This window comes from Eptesicus fuscus, chromosome 3 (assembly GCF_027574615.1).
Source record: "Eptesicus fuscus isolate TK198812 chromosome 3, DD_ASM_mEF_20220401, whole genome shotgun sequence".
NCBI classification, from domain to species: Eukaryota; Metazoa; Chordata; class Mammalia; order Chiroptera; family Vespertilionidae; genus Eptesicus; species Eptesicus fuscus.
The window spans coordinates 95,189,957-95,217,383 of record NC_072475.1 but is presented as its reverse complement, the minus strand read 5'-3'; the positions used below and the strand labels follow the sequence as shown (position 1 = coordinate 95,217,383).

The window sequence follows — 27,427 nt, the reverse complement described above, 5'->3', positions numbered from 1 at the left end:
CTTTTACTGATTTCATTGCATGGCTTTCTTGTGCTATCCTAAGTGTGGCTGACGGAAACAGCTCCGACATTTCACCAACAAGCTCCTAACCTAGTTTCTACCGATTGACATGACATTCTCTGCTGACCTCCTTCACTGTAGTTAGCGCACATACTAGTATTAAGGTACTTGTCTGTTTACTTGTATTACCTTTTGAATTTTGAGACCTTGAGGGCAAAACTATTTCCACTTTGGAATATCTACCACTTAGCAATACCTGGTACCTAGTAGATACATATAAATGTCTGAAGCATGAAGGAATTTTATAAATTGTTAAACCACATTCTAGAATGTGTTATTAATATATTAAACTTATAGTTTCAATTGATACATAGCTCATTAACTTTTTAAACTGAACTTGCCTAAGTCTATCTGCATTCTCTCTCCCTATCTCTCTCTCAACTCTGTGCACATGTATGTCAGAGAAACACGTTAAGTTTCATCCTATACTTCCAGAGATTCCTGCATATCTACATATGTAATATGATACATCACAAATACTAACTGATCAATATGATATTGGTTCACCTTAGAAATTAAAAGAAATCAAGGCAACTCTCAGATCCTTCATACATGAAAGCTAAGTAAGGTGTTTTCACAGCAACTTCCAGTAAATGTCACTAAGAAACACAAAAACAGTAATATTTACTCTTAGTGAGACTGATTGCAGAAATGACGTAGTTTACCACATATCAACTGCAAAATGATATTTGATTTTTAATGAACAAGTATTACCTTTCTGATATTTTAAAGAGAAATAAATAAAACATTTAGGTTAAACAATGTACCATCAGACAAGATTCTAAAGAAACCCTTTTAGAGGGAATTGGAACAACAGCATTCAGAACTCATATATTTAATGGGACAACTAATGATATTAAAAACAGTAATAGTAAGTTTAATTTAAAATTAAACCTAAATAAAAGTTAAGTATGATCTCTGTGCCTGGCAATACTCTGAATATGTATTAAATCAAATCACCTTCCCAATGCTCCTTGGAGGTAGGCACTACTCCGTTACCACCAAGCATATGAAGATACAAGTGATTACACATCTATCCAGGACACAGCACAAAAGCTTGGATTCCCATTCAGATAGTTTTCTTAACCACTATGCTGTATATTTTCCCTAAAACATATTCACTAATTATTAATATTATTAATATTCATTAATATCCATGGCTAATCTACATATTGACTGAAGAATAAATTTTCTCAAATTGAAAATCAGAAGCAAAAGACAACCAACCAGCTGCTGTCATTCCCAGTGAGTGTACAGAGTTAGCATTCCCCTTTATCTCTCCTGGTTGTAGTTTTAGCAAATTGGGAATTGTAGCATCTACCTAGCATACCTTAGCACTCTTCAAACTTTTATCTCAGGCTTCTTTTGAACTAAGGCATAGTATAAAAAATAAAGACTTTATGAAGATCAAGTAAGATGATGCATATGAAAACGTTTTAGAAAGTACAGAATGCTATGCCAATATAAACTCTTATAATCAGTGATATGAAAATATTTAAAAAAAAAACATTTTAGCCATTCCTGCTTCCCTCTTCTATATTCAATTCCTTTATATGACTACATGACAGAAGAACAGGAAATATACATGCATTTATTCATTACCAATTAGCATAACTTAGCAAATCAAAAAGTTCATAGCAAATGTTCCTCTGCATTAGCTAGAGTAAAGTTTTTTTGAAGCTCAAAAATTAGCAGTACATAAGACAAAAGCAAACAAAACAAAACAGCAAAACTGGTATCATTCTGAGAAAATCCATTATTTACCTTAATGATTTTTGATAAACACATATTTAAATGCCTGCCAAATTTTTATAAACGTGGGTTAATTAAAAAACTACAAAAATGTGTTGCCATTTTACTCCTTTTAAGTCACCATTTCTTTATTAGAGGGAAATAAAATTAAAATTCCAGATAGTTAACAAGTTTAAAAATGTCTAAAACATGAGTGAACTATCAGGTTGTTCCTCAGTCTTGAAGAATTTCTTAATTTGATTTTTTAAAATATTAATTTCTTATATACCACTTGAAAAAATTACTTTGCTTGAAACTACAATTGGTGATTGCATCTAACGAACTGCTGCTAAAAATATTACACACAGAGGCCTGGCATACAAAATTCAATAGAACATTTTAATAAATATTAATATTTTTTCTTGTACATTTACTTACCAGACACTGAATAACTGTACAAATTAATAAGCGTAACACAAAAAAACTATTTTTCTTGTTCTCCCAAAGCGAAATAGTTCCTATTGTGCACAGGTATGGTCCATAGGCCTGGTCTGTGATCAGGGCCATCATCCCCAGCTGCCCGCAGCTGGCCCTGCCCCCCACTCCACCCACCCCCAGGTTCCCCATTCGCCATTGGGTGATGGGTGCCTGACGGTGGGGGGAAGGGACCGAGAGGTCAGCTGTTCCCGCCCACTCGCCGGCCCTGCCCCCGCCATGGGTGGCCATCAGGCAATCGGAGCCTGCCGGCTGGGGAAAGAAACCAAGAGGTAGTCAGTGCGCCTCATGGTGACTGGTCCAGTGGTCGTTCTGCCATTAGGGTCAATTTGCATATTACCCTTTTATTATCGCATATTAAAATGTGCAAGCCTTGTGATGTGCTAATTATTGTGCTAGTTGCTACTACTTGAAGATATCATAGTGAATAAGACACTGATGACCTCTATTTTCACTGAGTTTTAATTTTATCAAGGGAATCATACACTAAATAGTTTTTCAAATGTAATTTTGTTAAGTATCATGAAAGGTAATATACAGTGCTATAAAAAAGTATAATAGGAAAGCTAGCAGGTGAGAGTTGCAAATAAAGGATGTGGTCAAATAAGGAAGGGAGTGTTTGAGTGGGATGACTCCAAGAGTGAGAACAGCAACACGTACAGAGTTCAGAGGCTGGTACATTCAATAACTGAAAGAAGGCCTCCTTGGCTCCAGCCAAGCCATCAATGTGGAAACCCACAGGAGACTATTCACGCGAGCCTTACAGTTCAGCTGGAAGGCATTGTAATCATTGAAGTCAGAAAGCTGAACAGAAACATGATCAGAAAAAGGAACGAGAAAAAAAAAAGATACATATTTAAAGTCATAATAGCTCATGGGGAAATATAAAATTTCAAAAAACACATCAATAATCAGAATTAAAGGCATCTGTGCACAATAGGAACTATTTCGCTTTGGGAGAACAAGAAAAATAGTTTTTTTGTGTTACGCTTATTAATTTGTACAGTTATTCAGTGTCTGGTAAGTTAATGTACAAGAAAAAATATTAATTTTTATTAAAATGTTCTATTATTTTATGTTAATGATTACTCATTTATTTCAGCCCTTTGTATTCAACATGTCTCTATCAAAATAAAACTACATTTCTATGAAAAAATGGAAATTACAGATTTTAAAGTTAGAGATATGCAAGACTTACATAAGATATTGAGATAGAAAGAATAAAAAAAGGTGATATATTGGAGTTAAATATTAGAAGCCATTTATTTGGAGGATAAAAGAATAAATCTTCAAAGGGTTGCTGAGTCCTATATCAAAGAATAGCCTCAACATTATATTTGATATCACAAGTATGGTTAATTTACAGACATTATAGAAAGAGATGCTAGAAGTGTGTTTATTGATTGTGTTACTATTGAAAGTTCCATGAGAAGAGTTTCCAAAAGAGAACAGATATTTGACCTGCCCTAAGTTGAATATGTACAATTAATGTGATATTAATATAAACATTTCACAGAATTTATGAAGTTCCTGGACGCTCAGGGATAATACTGACCAAGACTCAGGAAGTAGTTCTCATTGTGAACTTCCATCAGACCTTCCTTACGTGAAAGTTATCAATATTAAATTCACTAGGCCCACTCAGTCTGTCATCTGCAAACAGTTTTATTTTAATCAGATGCTTGCGGGAGGTCAATGACGTGCTACAGGCTAGAACTGCAACAAAGGAGGGCAGTCTCAGGAAAAGGACCTGCTAGTTACTTCAAACTATTGACACTCCCCACTCTAAGGTATAGGCTTCCGAGTTTTAAATTGATTAAGGTAGTCACATATCTAATAGTTTTTCACAATTTCCAGCGTAAAGCAATAGACTGAGCCAGGATTTCTAGAATTTTCAGAAGTGTGAGCTTCATATAGAACTGGCTGCAGGAACTCAGAGGTCTACTTTAGTTTGGTTTTATTTGGAAAAGTGTTGCTGTTTCTAAGAAAACCCGATAGCCCTTTTCATTATTTTCTTACACTATCTACAGACTGTAACAACTTTACAGACTCTGCTTTTGTAAATGGAATATAACATTAAAAATCTCTCCTTAACCCCCAGTTCTCCTTGCTTTACATAGAGACATCGTTATCTGCATAGGTTATTTTTATCAGAATATAATTGAATAAAACAATTGTGTAACTAAGGCCTTGCTGGAATGGCCATATTTATGAGTGACACTCATTGTGTCATGGAGAACCAGTTACTTTTAAAGAACTGAAGCTGATTTTACTTCTGGATACAATGCTGCTAATTCCCTCAGGAAATGTGGTCAGGTGCTTGGCTGGCACAGTGCAGTCTCACAGGTCAGAAAGGATACCTCCTGGCAGGTTAGGGATATTAACATGTTCTGATGATCCTGAGAGAAGAGGAATGCACCCAGAGGTATAGTCATGCAGGTAAAATTTAGTGTATGATTTATTGGGCTTGGCTTTCTAACCAAAAGCTAACAAAACAAAACAAAAAAAATAGAAGCGTTTTATTTTTATTTTCTCCCGATTCAGCATATCTTTATTGAAAGCAAACTCTGGACACGGTGCAGATCCTGGGCATACAATGATGAATTAAACAGTTAGAGCCCCTGGTTTCATGAGCTTAGTGGAGGAGTGAGACAACAAATGCATAAGCTAACATATACATCTAATTACAACTTGAAAAATACATGCAAGAATTCAACAGAACAATGTAGTAAGGGATAGCTAGAAGGCTACTTAAATGTACATGAACTGTTGTGTGCAATTGCATGTATGATTAAAAATATGGCATACTCTGAGACTCCTCTCTGGTGGAGGAGAAGGAATTTTTGAACTTGCCTATACACATGACTGGTTAAAAACATGGTCATTTGTGTTCAGGGCCTGAGGATTTAGTAATTGAATGAGATAGGAAGATAAGAAAGGGGAGGACACATCAATCTTTGGTTCCTTCTAAGACCAAAATGAATTTTATTTTCTCACTCAGAGGGTGAAAGAAGAATGTAGGAGTGGGGGTGGTGGACTTGAAGGTCAGGCCTGGCACATGACAGAGATTTGATAAATGTCAGTTTCCCTTCCCTTAAGTTTCCCTCTAGGAATCAGTCTTACAAAAACACCAACATTCATTCTCCAGCATTTTTGATAAGCATAGCCTCATCAAAATAGAAACTTCTAAAAGACCAATCTGAGATTCTTTATAAAATTTTCCAGGAAGAAATTAGTTAATTTGAAGTACTTGGGCTTTTACTATAGAAAAGAAAGTCAGGGCTTCCGCGAGTGCCCGGCAGAGACTGAGGGAGAGAGAGAGAAAGAGGAGGGGAGGAGGAGGATTCAGGGAGTAGGAGCTGGGGAGCCGTTCTGCACCACAGAAAATTTGCAAAGACTTGGTGACAGAAGACTTTGTGGATGAAGAAGACTTTTCTGATAGGAAAACAATCAAAATCTGTAGCACTATTATACTGGGACTCGGTTACGGAGTCCACGCCATCTTGAAGGGGAGAGCAGCCTCTTCTAGGAACTCATCAGCACCACCACCCAGACAGGCCTTGGACATTGCTCACGACCCGGCAGCCACTCCAGCCAAAATCCTGCTGCCCCACCCACAGACCCGCGGACCCTGGGACCTCCACTTCCAAAGGTGCACTGCTCCCACAGCAGTAAGTGCGACTTGCCCCTCCCCAGTGGCAGACCTCCAGACACCACAGTGTGCAGACCTCCAGGGCACACCACTCTTGGGAGCCACTGCGAGCCCTGGCTTGGTGTGATTTTGTACAGATAAGAAAGCGCTGCCAACAGTAGAAATTCTGAATTCCCTCTTCCTGAATAACTGCCCACAGACACCCCAGCTGCGCAACTTCAGCGGCAGGGCCCCTCAAGAATGCGTCAAAACTCTGCACCACCGGCAAAGGCACTGCCACAGTCCTGCATTTCCAGAAAGCAGGTCCCCTGAGCCCATCAATCAACAGGAAGCTCTTGGGAGCCTCTGTGAGCCCCCACTAGGTGCGATCTTGGACAAACAAGGATACACTCCCCCAGCAGTAGAAATTCTGAATTCCCTCATCCTGGATACCTGCCCACAGACATGAAAAGGAACCAAGAGGAAATGAAGAATGACATAGCAGCAATAAAGAACAAAATGGAAGGCTTAAACAGTAGACTAGAAGAGGCTGAGGACCACATAAGCAAATTGGAAGACAAGGTAGGAAAAAACACACAAACACAGCAGCAACTGGAAAGAAATTTAAAAAGCAAGATGAGAGCCTAAGGGAGCTGTGAGAAAACACAAAACAAAACAACATTCGCATAATAGGGGCTCCAGAAGGAGAGGAAGAGAAGCAAGGAATAGAAAACCTGTTTGAAGAAATAATGACAGAAAACTTCCCTGATAAGAAAAAAACTACGTAAGTCCAAGAAGCCCATAAGAGTCCCAAACAAGATGAACCCCAAAAGACCAACACCAAGACACATCACAATTAAATTGGCAAACACCAATAACAAAGTAAGAATCTTAAAGGCTGCCAGAGAGACACAGAAAGTTACCTAGAAGGGATCTCCTATTAGAATGTCAACTGATTTCTCAACAGAAACACACCAGGCCAGAAGGGAGTGGAATGAAATATACAAGGTGATGCAAAACAAGGGACTGAATCCAAGAATACTATACCCAGCAATACTATCATTCAAAATTGAAGGTGAAATCAGGAGCTTCACAGACAAAAAAGGGCTCTCAGAGTTTATTACCACCAAGCCAGCAATGGAATAAATGCTAAAGGGACTGCTGTAAAAAGACAAAACAGAAAGGCAAGAAGAAACACAAACATTAAGAAAAAAAATGAGGACAAACAAGTACTTATCAATAATAACATTAAACGTAAATGGATTAAATGCTCCAATCAAAAGATATAGGGTAGCTGAAAGGATAAGAAAACATGACCCATATATTTCCTGTCTGCAAGACACCCACCACAGAACAAAGGATTCACACAGACTGAGAGTGAAGGGATGAAAAAAAATTTTTCAGGCAAATGGAAATGAGAAAAAAGCTGGGGTTGCAATACTTATATCTGACAAAATAGACCTCAAAGTAAAGGCCATAACAAGAGGTAAGGAAGGCCACTACATAATACTAAAGGGAGGAATTCAACAAGAATATATAACTTTAGTAAACATATATGCACCCAATAAAGGAGCGCCCAAATACATAAAACAACTTCTGGATGATATCAAGAGAGAGAACGATAGCAACACAGTCATAGTAGGGGACTTTAATACTCCACTGACACAACTGAATAAATCCTCTAAATAAAAAATAAGCAAAGAAACATCAATCCTAAATGACTCACTAGATCAGATGGACTTAATTGATATCTTCAGAATATTTCACCCCAAAGCCATGGAATATACGTTCTTCTCAAGTGCACATGGAATATTTTCAAAAATAGACCCCACATTGGGTCAAAGGCAAAGTCTCTTCAAATTCAAGAAGACTGAAATCATATCAAGCATCTTCTCAGACCAAAATGGCCTAATATTAGAAATGAACTATAATAAAGACAGTCTAAAAAATTCAAACACTAAGAAGCTGAATAGCATGCTATTAAACAATGATTGGGTTACCAAAGAGACCAAAGAAGAAATTTAAAACATCCTGTAAACTAATGACAATAAAAACACAACAACTCAAAATCTATGGGACAGAATAAAAGCAGTCCTGAGAGGGAAGTTTATAACTCTACAGGCCTACCTCAAAAAAAAAAAAAAAAGAAAGAAAGAAAGAAAGAAGAAAGAAAGAAAGAAAAAAATTTTAGTAAATTATATAACTCTACAACTTAAAGAATTGGAAAGAGAGCAACAAGAAAAGACCAGAGTGAGCAGAAGGAAGGAGATAATAAAGATTAGGGCAGAAATAAATGACATAGAGACAAAAAAGAAACAACAGCAATATAAAAGATCAATGAAACCAAGAGCTGGTTCTTTGAAAGGATAAACAAGATTGATGAACATCTGGCCAGGCTCACCAAGAAGCAGAGAGGACCCAAATAAACAAAATCAGAAATGAAAGAGGTGAAATAACAACAGACCACACCGAAATACAAAGGATTGCTAAAAAATACTATGAACAACTCTATTCCAACAAACTAGACAACATGGATAAAATGGACATATTCCAAGAAAAATACAACCTCCCAAAACTCAATCAGGAAGAATCTAAAAATCGCAATAGGCCAATAACTATGGAAGATATTGAAGCAGTCATTAAAAAGCTTCCAGCAAACAAAAGCCTGGGGCCAGATGGCTTCTCACAGGGGAGTTTTACCAAACATTCAAGGAAGAATTAAAACCTATCCTCCTTGGACTATTCCAAAAAATTCAAGAGGAAGGAACACTTCCAAGCTCCTTCTATGAAGCCAGCATCACACTAATACCAAAACCAGATAAAGACAACACAATGAAAGAGAATTACAGGCCAATATCCCTCATGAACATAGATGCAAAAATCCTCAACAAAATTCTAGCAAATCGGATCCAGCAGTACATCAGAAAGGTCACACACCATGACGAAGGAGGATTTATCCTGGGAATGCAAGAATGGTACAATGTCCGCAAATCAATAAACGTGATACATCACAGAAACAAATTGAGAGATAAAAATCACATAGTCATATCAATTGTCGCAGAAAAGCATTTGACAAAATCCAACACTCTTTCTTGAAAAAAACTCTCAGCAAGGTGGGAATAGAAGGATCATACCTCAACATAATAAAAGCCATATATGACAAACCCACAACCAACATTATACTCAATGGGCCAAAACTAAAACCATTTCCCTTAAGAACAGGAACAAGACAGTGATGCCCACTCTCACCACTCCTGTTCAACATAGTACTGGAAGTACTAACCATTGCAATTAGACAAGAAGAAGAAATAAAAGGCATCCAAATTGGAAAAGAAGTAAAACTGTCCTTATTCGCAGATGACATGATTCTGTACATAGAAAACCCTAAAGACTCCATCAAAAAATTATTAGACTTAGTAAATGAAGTTGGCAATGTAGCAGGATACAAAATTAACGCCAAGAAATCTATGGCATTTCTATACACCAATAGGGAAAATACAGAAAGAGAGACTAAAAAAGCAATCCCATTACCATCGCACCAAAGAAATTAAGATACCTAGGAATAAACTTAACTTAGGAGGTAAAAGACCTATACAGGGAAAACCACAGGACACTGAAAAAAGAGATAGAGGGAGAACATAAACAGATGGAAGAACATACCGTGTTCATGGATTGGTAGAATCAACATCATTAAAATGTCCATACTACCCAAAGCAATCTATAGCTTCAATGCACTCCCAATTAAAATACCAACGGCATATTTCACAGACCTAGAACGAACTCTCCAAAAATTCATCTGGAATAAAAAAAGACCCCAAATAACTGCAGCAATACTGAGAAAGAAGAACAAAGTAGGTGGGATTTCAATACCAAATATCAAGCTGTATTACAAAGCCACTGTTCTCAAAACAGCCTGGTCCTGGCACAAGAACAGACATATAGACCAATGGAACAGAACAGAGAACCCAGAAATCGACCCAAACCACTATGCTCAATTAATATTTGACAAAGGAGGCATGAACATACAATGGAGTCAAGACAGTCTCTTCAATAAATAGTGTTGGGAAAATTGGACAGATACATGCAAAAAAATGAAACTAGACCATCAACTTACACCATACACAAAAATAAACTCAAAATGGATAAAGGACTTTAAACATAAGATGGGAAACCATAAAAATACTAGAGGAATCCACAGGCAGCAAAATCTCAGACATATGCCAAAGCAATTTCTTCACTGATACTGCCTGCTCCTAGGGCAGTGGTCAGCAAACCACGGCTCGTGAGCCACATGCGGCTCTTTGACCCCTTGAGTGTGGCTCTTCCACAAAATACCACATGCGGGCACACACGTACAGTGCGATTGAAACTTCGTGGCCCATGTGCAGAAATTGGTTTTCAGCCTGGGCGAGTCTATTTTAAAGAAGTGGTTCTAATGCCTAGCCACACTCAAGGGGTCAAAGAGCCGCATGTGGCTCGCGAGCCGTGGTTTGCCGACCACTGTCCTAGGGCAATGGCAACTAAAGAGAAAATAAACAAATGGGACTACATCAAAATAAAAAGCTTTTGCACAGCAACAGAAACCATCAATAAAACTATAAGAAAGCCCACTGCATGGGAGAACATATTTCCCCATGTTATCTCGATAAGCGTTTAATCTCCAACATTTACAGGGAACTCATACAACTTAACAAAGGGAAGATAAACAACCCGATAATAAAATGGGCAACAGACCTAAATAGATACTTTTTGAAAGAAGACAGAAGGAGGCCAAGAGACATATGAAAACATGCTCAAAGTCAGTAATTATCCGAGAAATACAAATCAAAATGACAATGCGGTACCATCTTACACCTGTCAGAATGGCTATCATCAACAAATCAACAAACGACAAGTGCTGGCGAGGATGCGGAGAAAAAGGAACCCTTGTGCACTGCTGGTGGGAATGCAGAGTGATGCAGCCACTGTGGAGAATAGTATGGAGTTTCCTCAAAAAGTTAAAAATGGAACTGCCATTTGACCCAGTGATCCCACTTCTAGAATATATCCCAAGAAACTAGAAACACCAATTAGAAAGGATATATGCATCCCTATGTTCATAGCAGCACAATTCACCATAGCTAAGATCTGGAAACAGCCTAAGTGCCCATCAGCAGATGAGTGGATTAAAAAACTGTGGTACATCTACTCAATGGAATACTATGCTGCTGTAAAAAAAAAAAAAGGAATTCTTATAATTTGCAACAGCATGGATGGAACTGGAGAGCATTATGCTAAGTGAAATAAGCCAAGCAGAGAAAGATAGATATCACATGATCTCACTCATTTATGGAATATAATGAACATAAACTGATGAACAAAAACAGATCCAGAGACAGAGAAGCATCGATCAGACTGTCAAACCTCAGAGGGAAGATAGGGGAGGGTGGGGGTAAGGGGGATAGATCAACCAAAGGACTTATATGCATGCATATAAGCCTAACCAATGGATACAGACAACAGGGCTGTGACGGCATGAGTGGGGGGTGGGGGGAAATGGGGTGATAAGGACACATATATAATACCTTAATCAACATAGAAATTAAAAAGAAAATAAAAGTATGCTAGCCTCTATATGCATTACCAAGCTGTCTCTCTCTAGCTGAAAAGCTGACAAAATCTCCTAAAATTCAAATGTTCAAATGGATTTTGTTAACCAAATAGAAGAGAAAACTGTATAAAATTGGTTTATATATTTTATCAATCAATCTTCAGACAATAATGAATTTTGAACACTCATATTTTTTAAAAACATTTCTTTGCCCATCATAATATCCTGGGCCATGGAGTTCACATTTATAATAAAATACACTGGTATACAATTACTTCAAAGAAGCCCAATAATCCTATATCCTATATAATAAAACCCTAATATGCAAACCGACCAGAGGAATGACTGGTCGCTATTAAGAGCACTGATCACCAGTGGGCAGACCCTCACTGCATTAGCTGCACCCTGGTGTTCAGTATGCTCCCACAGGGAGAGCTTCACTCAGCCAGAAGCCGAGCTTATGGCTGGCGAGTGCAGCAGTGGTGGCAGGAGCCTCTTCGGCCTCTGCTGCAGGCGGGTGGTAAGGAGTGAGGGATCCTGGACTGTGAGAGCCCCAAACTGTGAAAGGAATGTTTAGGCCTGATGACCGGGGGGATTGGACCTAAGCTGGCAGGCGGACATCCCCTGTGGGGTCCCGGCCTATGAGAGGGCACAGGCTGGGCTGAGGGACCCCCCACCGCCATACACGAATTTTGTGCACCAGGCCTCTAATGCTATATAATAATATCCTAATATGCTAAGTGTTCAACCATTCATTCGACTGTTTGACCAGTTGCTATGTTATGCACTGGCCACCAGGGGGCTCTGAGTGGTAGGTTAGTTTGCTGCTGAGGACCGGCCGATCTGGATTGGGCGAGATGGGCCAGACACGCCCTGGAGCCCTCCTGTGGTCCCTCCTCTGCCCGGATCATACACTGGTGGGGTCCCTCAGCCTGACCTGTGCCCTCTCACAATCCGGGACCCCTTAGGGGATGTTGGAGAGCCAGTTTGGCCTGATCCCCACAGATCAGGCCAAGCGACCCCACCGGTGCATGAATCCATAATATGTTATGACATGATAAATATAACTGCTTTGAAAATAGTTCACTTGTCAATAACCCTATATAATAAAAGGCTAATATGCAAATTGTCCCCACGGGTAGGAGTTCAACCGACCTGGAGTTAGACCTGCACTGACCACTAGGGGGTGGCACGGAACATGGTGGGCATTGGTGACATGGCACTGGAAGCAGGTGACATGGAGGTGCTGCCGGCCTCGATGGGCCCCGACGAGAGCAGGACTGTGGTGGGATGTTGGAGCAGGTGAGTGGGCAGTGCCAGGCCAAGGCTGGTTCGAAGGGAGGCCCTGCCAGCTGGGGGAAGGATGGCCACGGCTAGCAGCTGGCAGCCGCTAGGGACCCTACCTGTGCATGAATTTCATGCACTGGGCCTCTAGTATTAAATAAAATACCAGCTATTACACTGCTTTTACATCATGTACTAGTTTTAACAGTCTTACAGCAATTTAATGTTTGCACTTTACACATGACAGAATATTAAAGATATAAAGTTGTAATTTTCTACTTTAAACCTAAACAGCCAAAGCAAAATATTCTGCATGACTTATGCACATGTAGTATTAGTTATCATTTTAAACACAGATTTGATTATGTGTTCAATTCATACTTACCCATAAAGTTGAGATAGCCTTCTCCGCCAAGGGCATGAGTAATGAGTCGAATCATTTTATGAAGCTGTATTCCACGATCAATAACTGGAGTAAAAGGGGTCAGAACACTCATGTTGGTATACATTTCAGCATCCATCAACCAAAATGCCAGTGTCTTATCCCCAACGAGTGCCTGCAGAAGTAAAAGTCACTGAGGTGAATACAAGGAATAGGAAGGAAACAGCTATGATTTACACCAGAATAGCACAGGATAAAAAACAATGTAGGGGAGATGTGTGAATTAGTATTAATGTAACACATATGCCAATAATTACTTTCTTTTTTTTTAAATTACTTTATTGATTAAGGTATCACATATTTGTCATCAACCCCCTCCCCCCGTTCCCTTCCCAAACCCCCCCGCACGCATGCCCCCATCCCCCTGTTGTCCGTGATCACTGGTTAGGCTCATATGCAAGCACACAAGTCCTTTGGTTGATCTATCTCCCTTGTCCCCACCCTCCCCTACCTTCCCTCTGAGGTCTGACAGTCTGATCAATGCTGTTCTTGTTCTTCAGTCTATCTTGTTCATCTTTTCCCCTAGATGAGTGAGCTCATGCGATACTAGGAATACCCTTATAGGAACCGAAAATGAGACAAGCAATGATAGTTATACTGAGAGGCAAATGAATCAGTCTATAGTGAGTTTCTTTCTGGGCCAACAGTTCTTTTGAGTCCCGGTTAGTCTCCAGCCATGAAGTCAGAAGAGAAACAGTCCAGAGATGGAAGACGCTGATGATGCCTTGCCATACTAGCAGTCAGCAGATATGCGTCACTGCAGATTGCCCAGGACCAAACCAGAGAGGGTTGGACCTGCAATACCACCATTTGTCCACCATCCAGAACTGAAATATCATTGCTGTTATGAACACATAAACAACTGTTGGACATAGAAACCGGGCCAATTATTACTTTCAATGCTAAAGATGAGCTGGTAAAATGTGTTAGAGATCAACACGTGTTTTTAGGATTGATTTGATTTTTTAAAAAGAGTTTGGTGAAAAATTCATGATCAGCTGCCTATTATAACTGAGCAGATGCTTCAAATTTTCTGAAGTTGAAATAAATATCCTATATAATAAAAGGCTAATATGCAAATTGTCCCTTCGACTAGGAGTTCAACTAGGAGTTCGAGCAGGGTGCAGGGCTGGCTGGCCAACCGCCCGCAGCCCCTAACCCCGGCCAGCTGGCCCAATCTGCCAGAACCCGTGCACGAATTTGTGCACTGAGCCTCTAGTCCTACATAATAAAAGGGTAATATGTAAATTACCATCACTCCGCTATGCCCACGATTGGGCCAGCGGGAGGAGCAGGGGGCGGGACTCGGGGTAGCCGGGGTGGCTGATTGGGCCAGAGGGATGTTGAGTTCGCTTTGCCAGCAGCGGCGCAAGCTCAGCGTCTGCGCCATGGCTCTGCTGCGGCACAGAAGGGGCCTCTGGGGCAGCGAGCCCACATCCTGCTGCAGACTATCAAAAGCGGGAAGCGAAAGCGGGGGAGCTGGCTGTCTATCTGCTCCCGCACCAGACCTTTGGAAAGGCTCTGCCGCGCAGGAGGCTTCTGAAAGGCCTGCTGCACCAGTGGACAGGCACCCAGCTATCCCGCGATCGAAAGCGGGGAGCTGTGTGTCCGTTCCAGCACCAGCGGACCCCCTGCCATCAAAAGCGGGTAGCAGGCTGCTAGCAGTGTCCGCGGAGCGTGCTAGGCTTTGCGGGACAGTGGATATGGCCTGGATGGCAGGTTAGGCCTAGGGGACCCTACACGTGCATGGTTTAATCATGCACTGGGCCTCTAGTTTATTATAATGTTGAGAATTTAAAATAGCTTGCATACCATGGATTTATTTATTTTGAAAGAATGTAAGTATTTAAAAATATTAATATGTATGTATATATATATGCAGGTACATGTATTTATATGTCTATATATACTTATATATAAAATGTATATAAACATAGTACAATGGACCCTCCTCCCCTTCAGCAGAGGGTTGACAACTTTTTCTTAAAATGTAAAGTTTGCTTCCACATTTTATTTGTCATTTAATCTAAAATTTTTTGTTTTATATGAAAACTAGAGGCCCAGCACATGATTGAATCATGCACGTGTAGGATCCCCTACACGCTTTCACTTTTCGCGGTGGAGCTGGGTGCCTGTCTGCTGGTGCACCAGACCTTTCAGAAGCTCCGGCTCGGCAGAGGCTTCTGAAAGGCCTGGTGCCGGAGCAGACAGGCACCCAGCTCCCCCACTTTTGATGGTCCGCGGCTGCTTAGGGGGGCTACCCTGCTGTTGAGAGGTGCAGGGGGCAGGACCGCCCCCTGCGCCTCTCAACGGCCACTGAGGGGGGCTGCCGCGGACACCTGTCTACCCTGCCGTTGAGAGGCGCAGCTGGGTGTCCACGGCAGGCCCCCTCAGCGGCCGCGGATCTGGCCGTTGAGAGGCACAGGGGGCGGGAGTCCCACCCCCTGCACCTCTCAACAGCAGGGTAGCCCCCCTCAATGGCAGCAGATCCGTGCCTCGCCACCCCGAGTCCCGCCCACCAGCCTCCCGCCACCCAATCGTGGGCGTAGCGGAGTGATGGTAATTTACATGTTACTCTATTATTAGATAGGATACAATCCTATCTAATAAAGAGGGAATATGCTAATTGACCATCACACCCTCACAAAGATGGCGGTGCCCATAGCCAATAAGGAATATGCTAATTGACTGCCATGCACTCAAAGATGGCGGCGCCCACAGCTACAAGATGGTGGCACCCAGTCACTTTAGCCCTGCCAGGGCAGGAGGTGCGTGGCACGGCCGTGCCCACACACAGGCGGGTCCGGCCGCTCTGTGCACATGCCTCCAGAATCCCCCAGTCCCCTTATCCCTCAGCTGCCCACAGCTGGCCCGAGGTGCAGGCAAGCCTCGGATGGTGGCTGATCAGTCAACACCTGAGGTGTAGGCAAGCCACCAATGGCAGCTGCCCAGCTGCCCAGGGCCGCCCGAGGCTCAGGTAACCAGGGCCGGCTGAGGCTTGCGCTGTCGGCAGTGGCAGCAGCAGAGGTGTGATGGGGGCATCATCTTCTCCTGATCGCCGGGTTGCCTCTCACCCCTGAGGGCTCCCGGACTGTGAGAGGGGGCAGGCTGGGCTGAGGGACCCCCCCTCCAGTGCATGAATTTTCATACACCGGGCCTCTAGTAATTGATAAATAGGGCAGGTTACTCAGAAACATCCTTAGTAGAAGGGAGGCCTCATAACAACATGAATTATTCAAGGTTAGAAACAGCTAACTAATGCAAATTCTTTTTATTGACAAAAAATAATATTTATGGTGGAACATATAATAGAGATTAAACCATTACCTTATTACAATTATTTTCAATTTAAAAAAATATTTTTACTTACAAACCTGTCATACTCTGTAATCTATTTTGAATTAAAATGATTTGTCTTTAAAATATACTGTTCCAAGGGTACCTACTCATTCCATTAGTCTTGTCTTTATGCTGTGGGCCAAGAAAGAATTGGCTCAGGGTATGGTTCTTGCCACAAGTATTTTCAAAGTTTGATTAGATGGTAATTGTCATCTGTGTTATGTGAGTTCAAATTATTTTGCAACCTCTTTGTTCTCTGACTTCTCGGTAAATATTTTAAATCTAAACATACAAATAATGTGAACTGTTATGAATTGAATTGAGCCCTATACCACCTGCTTCCCAAAAAAATTCATGGTGAAGTCCCAATCACCAATGTGATTATATTTGGAGATAGGGTAAAGTGGTAATCAGGATTAAATGAGTCATAAGGGTGGGGTCCTAATCCACTGAGTGGTGTCCTTATATGAATAGGGAAAAACACGCCAGGAATAAATGTGCACAGAGAAAGACCACTTGAGAACACAGAGAAAATGCCACCTGCAAACCTAGGAGAAAGGCCTCAGGATAAAGTAAACCTGCTGACACCTTGATCTTGTACTTGTAGCCTCCAGCACTACGAGAAATAAATTTGTTGTTTAAGCCACCCTGTCTGTGGTGTTTTGTTGTGGCAGCCCTAGCAAACTAATACACATACTAATAAAATATAGCTTCAATCTGACATATAACAGAGTTCCATATGAGTGTAGTTTGAAAATAGGCTCTAATGCTAAAAAGAATTTGAAAACAATGTATAAGATATAAATATATTTGTTAAATTGACAGCATTATTTCTTAAACAATTTCTCCTTTCTACTTGTTTTGAATTGTCTATATTTTTATGGATAACTACTTATTTCTGTAATCTCTGATTCTGTTATGAAATCATTTTGATCAATTCTGTTACATTTTTACTATGATGTATATATTTCTATATTATTCATTATATAAATATACAGGATTGGGGCTAAAGTAGGTTTGTAATTGTTCTTATGGAAAATACTAATAATACAGTAATTAATAGATAATAATACAGGAATAAACTGTTTTACCCCTACTCACAAATGGAAATATAGTTTTGACCTACCCTGTATATTTATAAATTTTATTAGATGTATTAGACATTTGGTTTTAGAAAGAACTAGGCAACTTTCATCTTTTTATACATTCCTGACAACCTATAATACAAGGCAGAATTTCCTGAATCTTTAAAGTATGAAATAATTCTAGATAAATCTATAATGTTTCTATACATTTTAGAGGATATTTATGAAAGTAATCTACCTGTTTCATCTTCAGTTTGTTTATCCCATTCATTTATTTATTATTTCATTCATTCCTATATAATAAATACATACTGGAAACTCAAAATGTGCTACAACTGCTAGGAGTATGTAACAGAAAGATATGATTTATGCATGTATTCTAATTTTCATATTGTTATATTTCTGGTGACTGGTTTTCCCCATCCTTAAATTACTATTATTCATTTATTATTCTGCACTATTTTGGTTCTAGTTTTGTTTCATATTTATTTTATCTGCTTTACAGCCAATTTAAGTTGAAAAGATAGCAGTGCTCCAATTTGAAAGATGCAAAATTTAACATATGTCTAGTACATGAGTCAGCACACTTTCTATAAAGGCGAAATAGTACATATTTTAGGCATTATGGGCCACTTTCTCTGTCTCAGCTACTTAAAAGCAGGTATACACATAATGAGAATGAATGAGAATGGCTGTGTTCCAATTAGCTTTACCAAAAATAGGAAGCACACAGAAATTGGCCCATGGGTCTTAGTAGCTGACCTCTCTGATCTACTTACACTTGCTTAATAATTCAAGAAGACACCTGAAAAACCATCTGTAAATTTCTGCTGAAATAAAAGAGAAGCTTATTGCTCAAACTTTAATTTTCTTACTATGTATATGACAAATAATTTTTAAAATTTTACTTTCTCATTTTTAATGTTTAAAGAATACATCTTATGTTGTTTATGTGAGGATTAATATAGTTTTAACTAAATGGCCCTTTTCCCCTATGTATTTATGTTTATTGAGTAACTAGGCACAGTCACAGTACTAAGGCTGGAATTACAAAGGTATAAAAACACATTTTCTGCCTAAAACATGATGAGAACATAAAAGATGGAGCAACTATTCTTGCCCTAGATGACTAGCAGAAGGCTTCAGAGAGCATGTTGGTATCTGAGCTGGGCTGTTGGGTATTTTATAGGTGCTTCCAGGTGAAGCAGGCACTTGGAGCTGTGTGGGCAAAAGCACAGGACTGTAATCAGGGTAGCCTGCTCAGGAATGGGGGGGAATTGTGCAGCTGTGATGAACAGAATGATAGTGAGTTGAGCGGAGAATGAAGGTAGAAACTCTGGCTCACACCAAATTATACATGACCTTGAAGGACAAGCTTTACTCAGAAGGTCTAGATTGACAAAATAAACTTGCTGTTTGGAAAACACCTCAGGCTTTGTCAGAGAAGATGGACTGAAGCTGAGGGGACAGTAATCAGTTAGCAGGAGATTTTAGTGACTGGGGGAAAATGAGGAAAGCCTGTCAAAAAGCATAAAAAAAAAACTTCTAGAAGGAAAGTTAAAATGGAAATTAAAATTAACCTGGATCAGCACCAATATTCCTCTCATTACAACAAAGAAAAACATGCAAGATAACACTTGCAACTGTCATTTACAATTTTTTAATTAGATTTTGGCAGTACAAAAATGGCTCTGCATTTTGAAGCTCGAAATTATAGATTTACAAAATAATTTTAAAATGTTTTTTAAGTATAAATAATTTTCACATACAGAGAGAGAAATTTACACAAATGCTCATTTACCTGATCATGGCTCTCTGCATAAGCAATGCACTTTTCAAGGTAGCGTCTGTTTGTGAGTGTGTGCACTATGTCGCCCATATTCCAATCTTCATCTTTAAACTCTTTAAGTAGCTAGATGGAAGAGAGAACATAATTAGCATAAACCATTATAGTTCCTACATTAAATCCCAAACTTAGTTTATGCATCATAACAACACATCCTACCTAATAAAAGAGTAATATGCAAATTAACCATCACTCCACTCCACCCACAAGCCACGCCCATCAGCCACGCCCACTGCCAATCAGGAGCGAGTTTCCAAATTAATCCAACCAAGATGGCTGTAGCCATGGAAAGAGCAGGAGGGAGGCTTGAGTTTCCCCAGCAATGGAGGAAGCCAAGCTTTCCGCACACCCTGGCCATCCCAGGCCTCCGCTTAAGGCTACAAAGTTTCAATTACAGAAGATAAATAAATCCCAACAGAAATGGCTGCGGCCACAGAGCTAGCAGAAGGCTTGGCTCTGCTCCAGGCTACAAAGTTTCAATTGTAGAAGATAAATAAATCCCAGATACCAGGGCCTCCGCTTGGGTTGCTGGGGGGCGTGGCCAGCCTGCAAACCACCACAGGCCCCTCACCCAGGCAGCCCCATGCCCCAAGGGAATCCCCACCCTGATCCGGGACACCCTTCAGGGCAAACCAGCTGGCCCCCATCCAAGCACCAGGCCTCTATTCTATCTATCCTATCTAATAAAAGAGTAATATGTGGATAGACCATCAAACCAACACACAAGATGGCTGCCCCCATGTGGTCAAAGATCCTGTCCCCATGTGGACACAAGATGGCCACTACAAGATGGCCAGCAGGAGAGGGCAGTTGGGAGGGACCAGGTCTGCAGGGGAGGGCAGTTAGGGGCAAACAGGCTGGCAGGGGAGCAGTTAGGCATCAATCAGGCTGGCAGGGGAGTGGTTAGGGGGTCATCAGGCTGGCAGGCAGAAGTGGTTAGGGGCAATCAGGAAGGCAGGCATGCGAGCAGTTGGGAGCCAGCTGTCCTGGATTGTGAGAGGGATGTTTAAATGGGCAGTCGGACATCCCTCGAGTGGTGCCAGATTGGAGAGGGTGCAGGCTGGGCTGAAGGACACCCACCCCTCTGTGCATGAATTTCGTGCACCGGGCCTCTAGTATTACATATTTGACAGAGATATAAGCCCACCCATATAGCAATGATATCTTTGTTGAAACATTTTCTGAATCACAGCTCTTAAGCAGACTGTCCAAAATGACATTGGTGTAATGTGTGTGTGTTAGTGTGTGCACAGGTGTATTTTTACTTTTGTGCAGATGGTTTGATCATTGCACTTTAGGATTTTTGCAACCATTTTTGCCCTGTAACAATTGCTACCTCTTGATTAATAACTACAGAAAAGTGTTATTGTGCAATATATCTTTCTGTAACTTCTACAAAACAGAGATATACTTGCTACATTTTCAGGTTACATTAAAAAAAATAGCAGGAACAGCATTTTGTTCCACTCTTTAAAAATAATAATTAAAACTTTAAAGGCTAATTATCCTATCTAATAAAGAGGGAATATGAAAATTGACAATCAGGCCATAACAAGATGGCTGCCCCCACAGCAGAGGCCAAGTTGCAGTAACGAGCCTTAAGGAGCAATCAGCAGGTTACTGAGGCTGTGCCCCCCACCAGGTGGGGCTTGATGGGGAACCTCAGGCTGTACCTCCCATCCAAGCACTGGGCTGGGGGACCTCAGGCCACGCCCCCCACCCCGGCACCAGGCCAGGGTACTTGAGGCCGCATCCCATGCCCTGGCACCGGGCCATGGGACCTGAGGCTGAGCCCCCAGCCTGGAGGGGCTTGACAGGGGACCTCAGGCTCTTCCCCCCGCCCAGAGGGGCTTGATGGAGAACCTCAGGCTGCACCCCCTGCCCCGGTGTTGGACTGAGGGCCCTCAGGCCATGCCCCCACTCTGGCACCGGGCCAGGGGACCTGAGGCTGCACCCCTCACCTGGCATGGCTTGACGGGGGACCTGAGGTTGCACGCCCCCCCCCCTCACCTGGCGCCAGGCCAGCGGACCTGAAGTTGCGCTCCTTGCCCAGCAGGGCTTGGAGGGGGTGAGACCAGCCAGGTCTGGATCTCGCTCAATGTGGGTGGGGCTGGCCATGCACAAGCCACACCCTTCAGCCATGCCCACCAGCCAATCAGAGCGTGTATGCAAATAAACTCAACCAAGATGGCTACAGCCACAGAGAGCAGGAGGGAGGCTGGGTTTCCCAGGCAACAGATGAAGCCAAGCTTTCTGCCTGCCCTTCCTGGCCTAAGCCTCCACTCAAGGCTACAAAGTTTCAATTATAGAAGGTAAACAAATCCAAACAGAAATGGCGGCAGCCACGGAGCTGGAAAGAGCAGGAGGTTAGGGTTGCCCCCCGCTTTCCACACACCCAGGCTGGCCCAGGCCTCCGCTCCAGGCTACAAAGTTTCATTTATAGAAGATATACACAAACCCCAACAAAAACAGCTGCCGGCCACGGAGCGAGCAGGAGGCTTGGCTCCACTCCAGGCTACAAAGTTTCAATTGTAGAAGGTAAATAAATTCCAGATACCAGGGACTCTGCTTGGGTTGCCAGGGTGCGTGGCTGGCCTGCAAACCACCACAGGCCCCTCGCTCAGGCCGCCCCACACCCCAAGAAAACCCACACCCTGATCCGGGACAACCTTCAGGGCAAACCAGTTGGCCCCCACCCGTGCACCAGGCCTCTATCCTATCTAATAAAAGAGTAACATGCAGAGTGACCATCACTCCAACACACAATATGGATGCCCCCATGTGGTCAAAGATCCTGCTCCCATGTGGACACAAGATGGCCACCACAAGATGGCCAGCTGGGGATGGCAGTTGGGAGGCACCAGGCCTGCAAGGGAGGGCAGTTGGACGCGATCATCCCTGCAGGGGAAGGCAGTTAGGGGGGACCAGGCTGGCAGAGGAGGGAAGTTGGGGCAAACAGGCTGGCAGGGGAGCAGTTAGGCGTCAATCAGGCTGACATTGGAGTGGTTAGGGGGTGATCAGGCTGGCAGGCAGAAGCGGTTAGGGGCAATCGGGAAGGCAGGCATGTGAGCAGTTGGGAGCCAGCAGTCCTAGATTGGAGAGGTTGTAGGCTGGGCTGAGGGACACACACTCCACCTCTGTGCACGAATTTCGTGCACCGGGCCTCTAGTATATAATAAAAGGCTAATATGCTAATTGTCCCCTCTACCAGGAGTTCGACTGGGCGTTCAACTGGGAGTTTGACCAGGGGGCGGGGTGGGGCTGGCCAACCACCCATGGCCCCTGCACCCTGCTGGCCTGGCCGATCAGCCCCAATTGGGGTGGGCCGGCTGGACCCCACCCCTGCACAAATTCATACACTCGGCCTCTAGTTAGATAATAAAAATGATCAAATAATATTAAGTGAGAGGTAGCAAATTTAGCATATTTTGGATAGGCAAACATTTGTTCAGTAAATGATTACACTAATATCATATTACAAATTACTGATTTTGAAATGATACAAGTATAGTAAGCAATTTGCTTCTGAACAACAAAAACATAAATGGAATATAACATTCTAATCTAACTCATACCCTAAAGGTAAATGACAATGAATGCCAACAGACATTCTGAGTACAGTTATTCGGATTAATACTCTTGCATGTTTCATTGACAGTTGAGAGAATGATAGTCAGTTATGCAATTATTTTATTAAATGTACAACTTATAAAAGTAAGGGAAATTTTCTGAATTTTAAAAATATTATTTTAACTCTATCTAATCTTATTAAACTAAGAGCCCTGTTTTTGTAATGCAAAAAGATTTTTAAATAACTACATGAAACAGAAGATGGCATCTGCCTTGGAGCATTTACAATCTAAACAGACAGCATGGTCACATCTTAGACAGAGGACAATACATTTTTTCATCTGTATGATGTGCTGCCTTGTACAGTGCCTTCAGCATACAGGGTACTACAATGTTTAGTAAGTTAAAAGGAATAGTGCCATTATTCAATAAAGGAAAATAATTACACTGTGAGCTATTATTGTTTGGAAAAAATCTAGATTGATGTACACCTTGAAATATTTTTGAATCTGCAAGAACACTGGCCAATGGCGAAGGCTTCTCAATAGGAGGTTTACAAAGTAACATTTGGCATTTGCTAGGGTAAATGTGTAAAAAATTAGAAATTGTAAGTGATGGTGAGTAGATAAAGATCCTTAAGCCCAGGTGAAATACTTGAAGACCACAGCAGTTTTTAAAATGACAAATAGAAGTAACATTCCCACTTATGAAAACTAGATGCTCATTTGTTTGTTTGATTTCTAAGATCAGTCCTCTCAATAAAACTTGTTTTTGGAGTGGGCAATGTTTGAAGAGTCATTATAAATGGAGAAGCAGAAGTCATGTTGGTAGAGTTTTAATGCCACAGCTGTGCATTGCACAAACTGCCTGGAGCTCAGGAAAGAGTGAAGAGATGAGTACAATAACCACTTCCTTCAGAATAGGCTCTAAGGTTTTTCTATGGAAAGTCAAGTATTTCTAACACTGTGATCTCATAGCACCAGCTCATGTCTGCACTAAAGGGCTCATCAGAAAGCTATGATTAATAATACATATCTGACTCTTACACATAATCAGCCTATGATAATGGAGTTGACCACTCAAAAATGTTCTATCAAATCTAAGTGTAAATAACAGCTTTAGTCCGGTAGGCAAACATTAAATGAAACAAAATATAATACAAACTACTTGAACTGTCATTAATTTTAATACAACTGTATTAGAAATGATGTGTAAGGTGTGATGTACAATTATTCAGTTTTAGTTACTGACACATGCTAAGGACTTTTAAATGTTGAATAAAATATGTTGAGGAAAGACCATATTATGAAGCAAGTACTGGGAATTAAGGAGTATCTTCTACATTAATTGATAATTTGCCAGAAGAAATGTGTGGAGAGCGGCTACAACGTTTGGACAGGTTCAAGCCTCGGACTAATGATAGGGCATGGTTCTCTCGTGGCAAAGCCCTTCCAGCACAATTATAGCCAAAGGTTATAAGCTTGACCTTATGGTCCGAACCTGTAGTCCCAGGTGGCTAAGTGATGTAGGCTGCGGGAGGTGCAGTAAGTGCTGCCAAAACAAAGCTTGATAAGAGTTCTCAGGTGCATGTAATTAAGTAGATTCGTAACTCGCAAGAACTTTGTAAACATCTTGACCCTTGCTTTGCCTCATGGGATCTGACTATAAAATAAAGCCTCAGCTTACAGGCTGTGGCATTGTCTGAAAACAGTGTCCCACCTAGCCCCAGCTGTATCCTCTTATCTGTCTTCTTTAATCCTTCACCTCCCCTACTCAGGTTCACCTCTGGCTGTGCTGGACATGGTTCAGAAATGGATGCTTTGATGAAGTTTAACATGTTTTAAACATAGAGCACTGAAGTTTTGTACAACCGCATTGATAATGCAAAATTCCATTTACACAGCTAACATTAATCACATTTTACCCTTTACCTAAATAGTGCAACTCTGAATACTTTCAACTGGAACTTTTATAAATTTGAGAAGCACAAGACTTAACACATTTATGGGAGAATTTAGTATCTAAATTATAATATCTGTAACTAATAATTACAACTAAGAAATAAATGCAAAGAAATTATAAATAAACCAACATAATACATGCTATCCACACTCAAAAAATATTTACAGGAAATCTTACCTTAATCCATTTGTCTGGAATTGCCATGGCTAATCGATAGTCAAAGCCACAACCTCCCTGGGAAATTGGACAACATAGAGCTGGCATTCCTGATACATCCTAAAACAAAGGACATCAGCATTATCTCTTCATACTGCTCACATTTTTATTAAATATTTCTTTGACAGTAATGGTAAGGCCAATAAATAAAAACAATAAACGTACATAGACATTGATTTTTGGAGTGTTTTGATAGCACAATTGTAAAAATAGATAAAACTGTGATAGCCTATCTCATTTCACCCAAAAAAGTTGCGTGTTGATCATTGCAGGGCAACTTTGATCCCATGAGGCTAAATTTTTCTTTTTCTTGTTATCACATAGAGAACACAAAATAGTACAACTATTATTGCTAAAACATGCTTTCTTAGACTGACTTTTGAGCTACTCTGTGAAAATTTTTATTAGTTACTGCTTTCATGAAACACAAAAATACATGTAGCATATATTTGCTATGCTTGCTATTTGGCATGCAGTGTATTTTGTGAGCACTTAGCTCATTTCTGATGAACTGGAAAGTAGAGTTAGTACATTAGGAGTGAAGCTGTAAGATGGCTTTCAGTATAGTTGGTTATACTTGGAAAGGGTCTCTGAGGTTATCTAGTGGATCCTCTTCATTCAGAGCATACAGAAATTGAGGCTTATTGAGGTGAAGAGATCTCTAAAGATATATGCTTCTCAATGGTGGGGCCAGGACTCAGAGGTCAGGCCTTTAAAGACTAACTTTCCACTTTGTCATGCCACCACTAGATTACTGAAAATCAAATAAATATATATTCAGTTAAACAAACAAATAAGTAAAAAAATGGTATAAAAACCCAGATATAACAAAATATTTCATTGTAACAATGCCAGAATATGAGCCAAGTACTAGCCATAATATCTTTCAAATAAATCATTTCCTTTTACTCCACTTGTACAGCCACTATCTTATCTTCATAACTGCTTGCTTGGATCATGATGTGTGCAAATAGAATTCACCATCTCCAGTTTCTCTTCACTAACTGCTGGCAAATTAACATTTTATGAATCAGATCATATTACTGCCTATCAATAGTTTAATAGCCAACAATTGAAAACTCAAATTCAGCGTACATTAAGCACTGATGACATAATTTACTATTTGATTATTTTTTTCCTATCTTGATGTTAGAATGTAGTTGTTGCTATTTACTAATATATGCCAATAATCTAGAAGAACAGAATAGTACCTGGCATGAAGCAGGTACTCAAAAAATATTTCTGACTGAATGAATGAAAGTCCTGTCAGGATTTAAAGACATAATACATACTGTCTGACCTTCAGCGATTCATAAATATCAACCTAAATACATATACAAACACTTATTATCAGGAAGTGACAATGTGATACAGTTGTGCTCATTGTTATCTTAAGTACACAAAGTGCAATGGAGACACCTATATCTTTCTACCATTATTTTATGCTATTTCACCTCAAGTACTAAGTACTTCACCTTAGTAAGTACTTCACTTTGAAATATTTACTTTTCCTTGTGCATTTCATAAGCTTTTCTACTCATGTCATTGCCCAACCTCTTCTTAAAAAAGAATATGAACTATGTACTCTCTGGGACTTAAGTTCTTCTTCCATAACAACATCCCCAAATTGTTCCCAGAGAAAAGCTGGAAAAAATAAATATATGATCTCTTTGGACTCCCAAAATAGTTTATTAATTGGTTTTCTTATGGATGAGAGGTATAGGTAAATATAGTACATCCATAAAAAATAAAGTATTTGTCAAGTTTATCTTATTTCTACACAGTGCTTTACAGCATATAACATGAAAAAAGATGACTAAAAATAAGTGTAAAAAGACAGTTAACAGAAAAAAAACATTTCAATAGTTATATTTATCAAAATATACTACATTTTCACAGCTATGCTAGTTATCAAGTTCAATTCCTCATAAGCATTGGCTGAAAATGTATTAAATATCAGGCACCCACGTCAGGCACTGGGATTAGAGACACAAGGCCTTCTGAGAAGAGGTTCCATGAGACCAGGAGTTTGCAGAAGACTGGTCATAGGTAGATATTAAAGATCAAGACAATTTCTATGAGGAAAACACTAAGTGCATTCTATATTTGGTCTAAAGGTAGCTTTAGGAAATACTTTGATAGGAAATAGAGTCTGCTAAAAAAATTATTTGGATAC

General features: G+C 40.7%; 1 protein-coding gene across 1 annotated transcript in view; it reads right to left on the bottom strand.

Annotated features, from left to right (window-relative positions):
- GBE1 (1,4-alpha-glucan branching enzyme 1) overlaps window positions 1-27,427 on the bottom strand; it is a 356,294-nt gene that overhangs the window by 85,838 nt on the left and 243,029 nt on the right. Inside the window, exons 10-12 of the mRNA XM_054714070.1 lie at window positions 25,213-25,311; window positions 19,459-19,569; window positions 13,177-13,348 (exon numbers count right to left, since the gene is read on the bottom strand). Coding sequence (XP_054570045.1) covers window positions 13,177-13,348; window positions 19,459-19,569; window positions 25,213-25,311 — 382 coding nt within the window. The remainder of the gene's footprint in view (window positions 1-13,176; window positions 13,349-19,458; window positions 19,570-25,212; window positions 25,312-27,427) is intronic.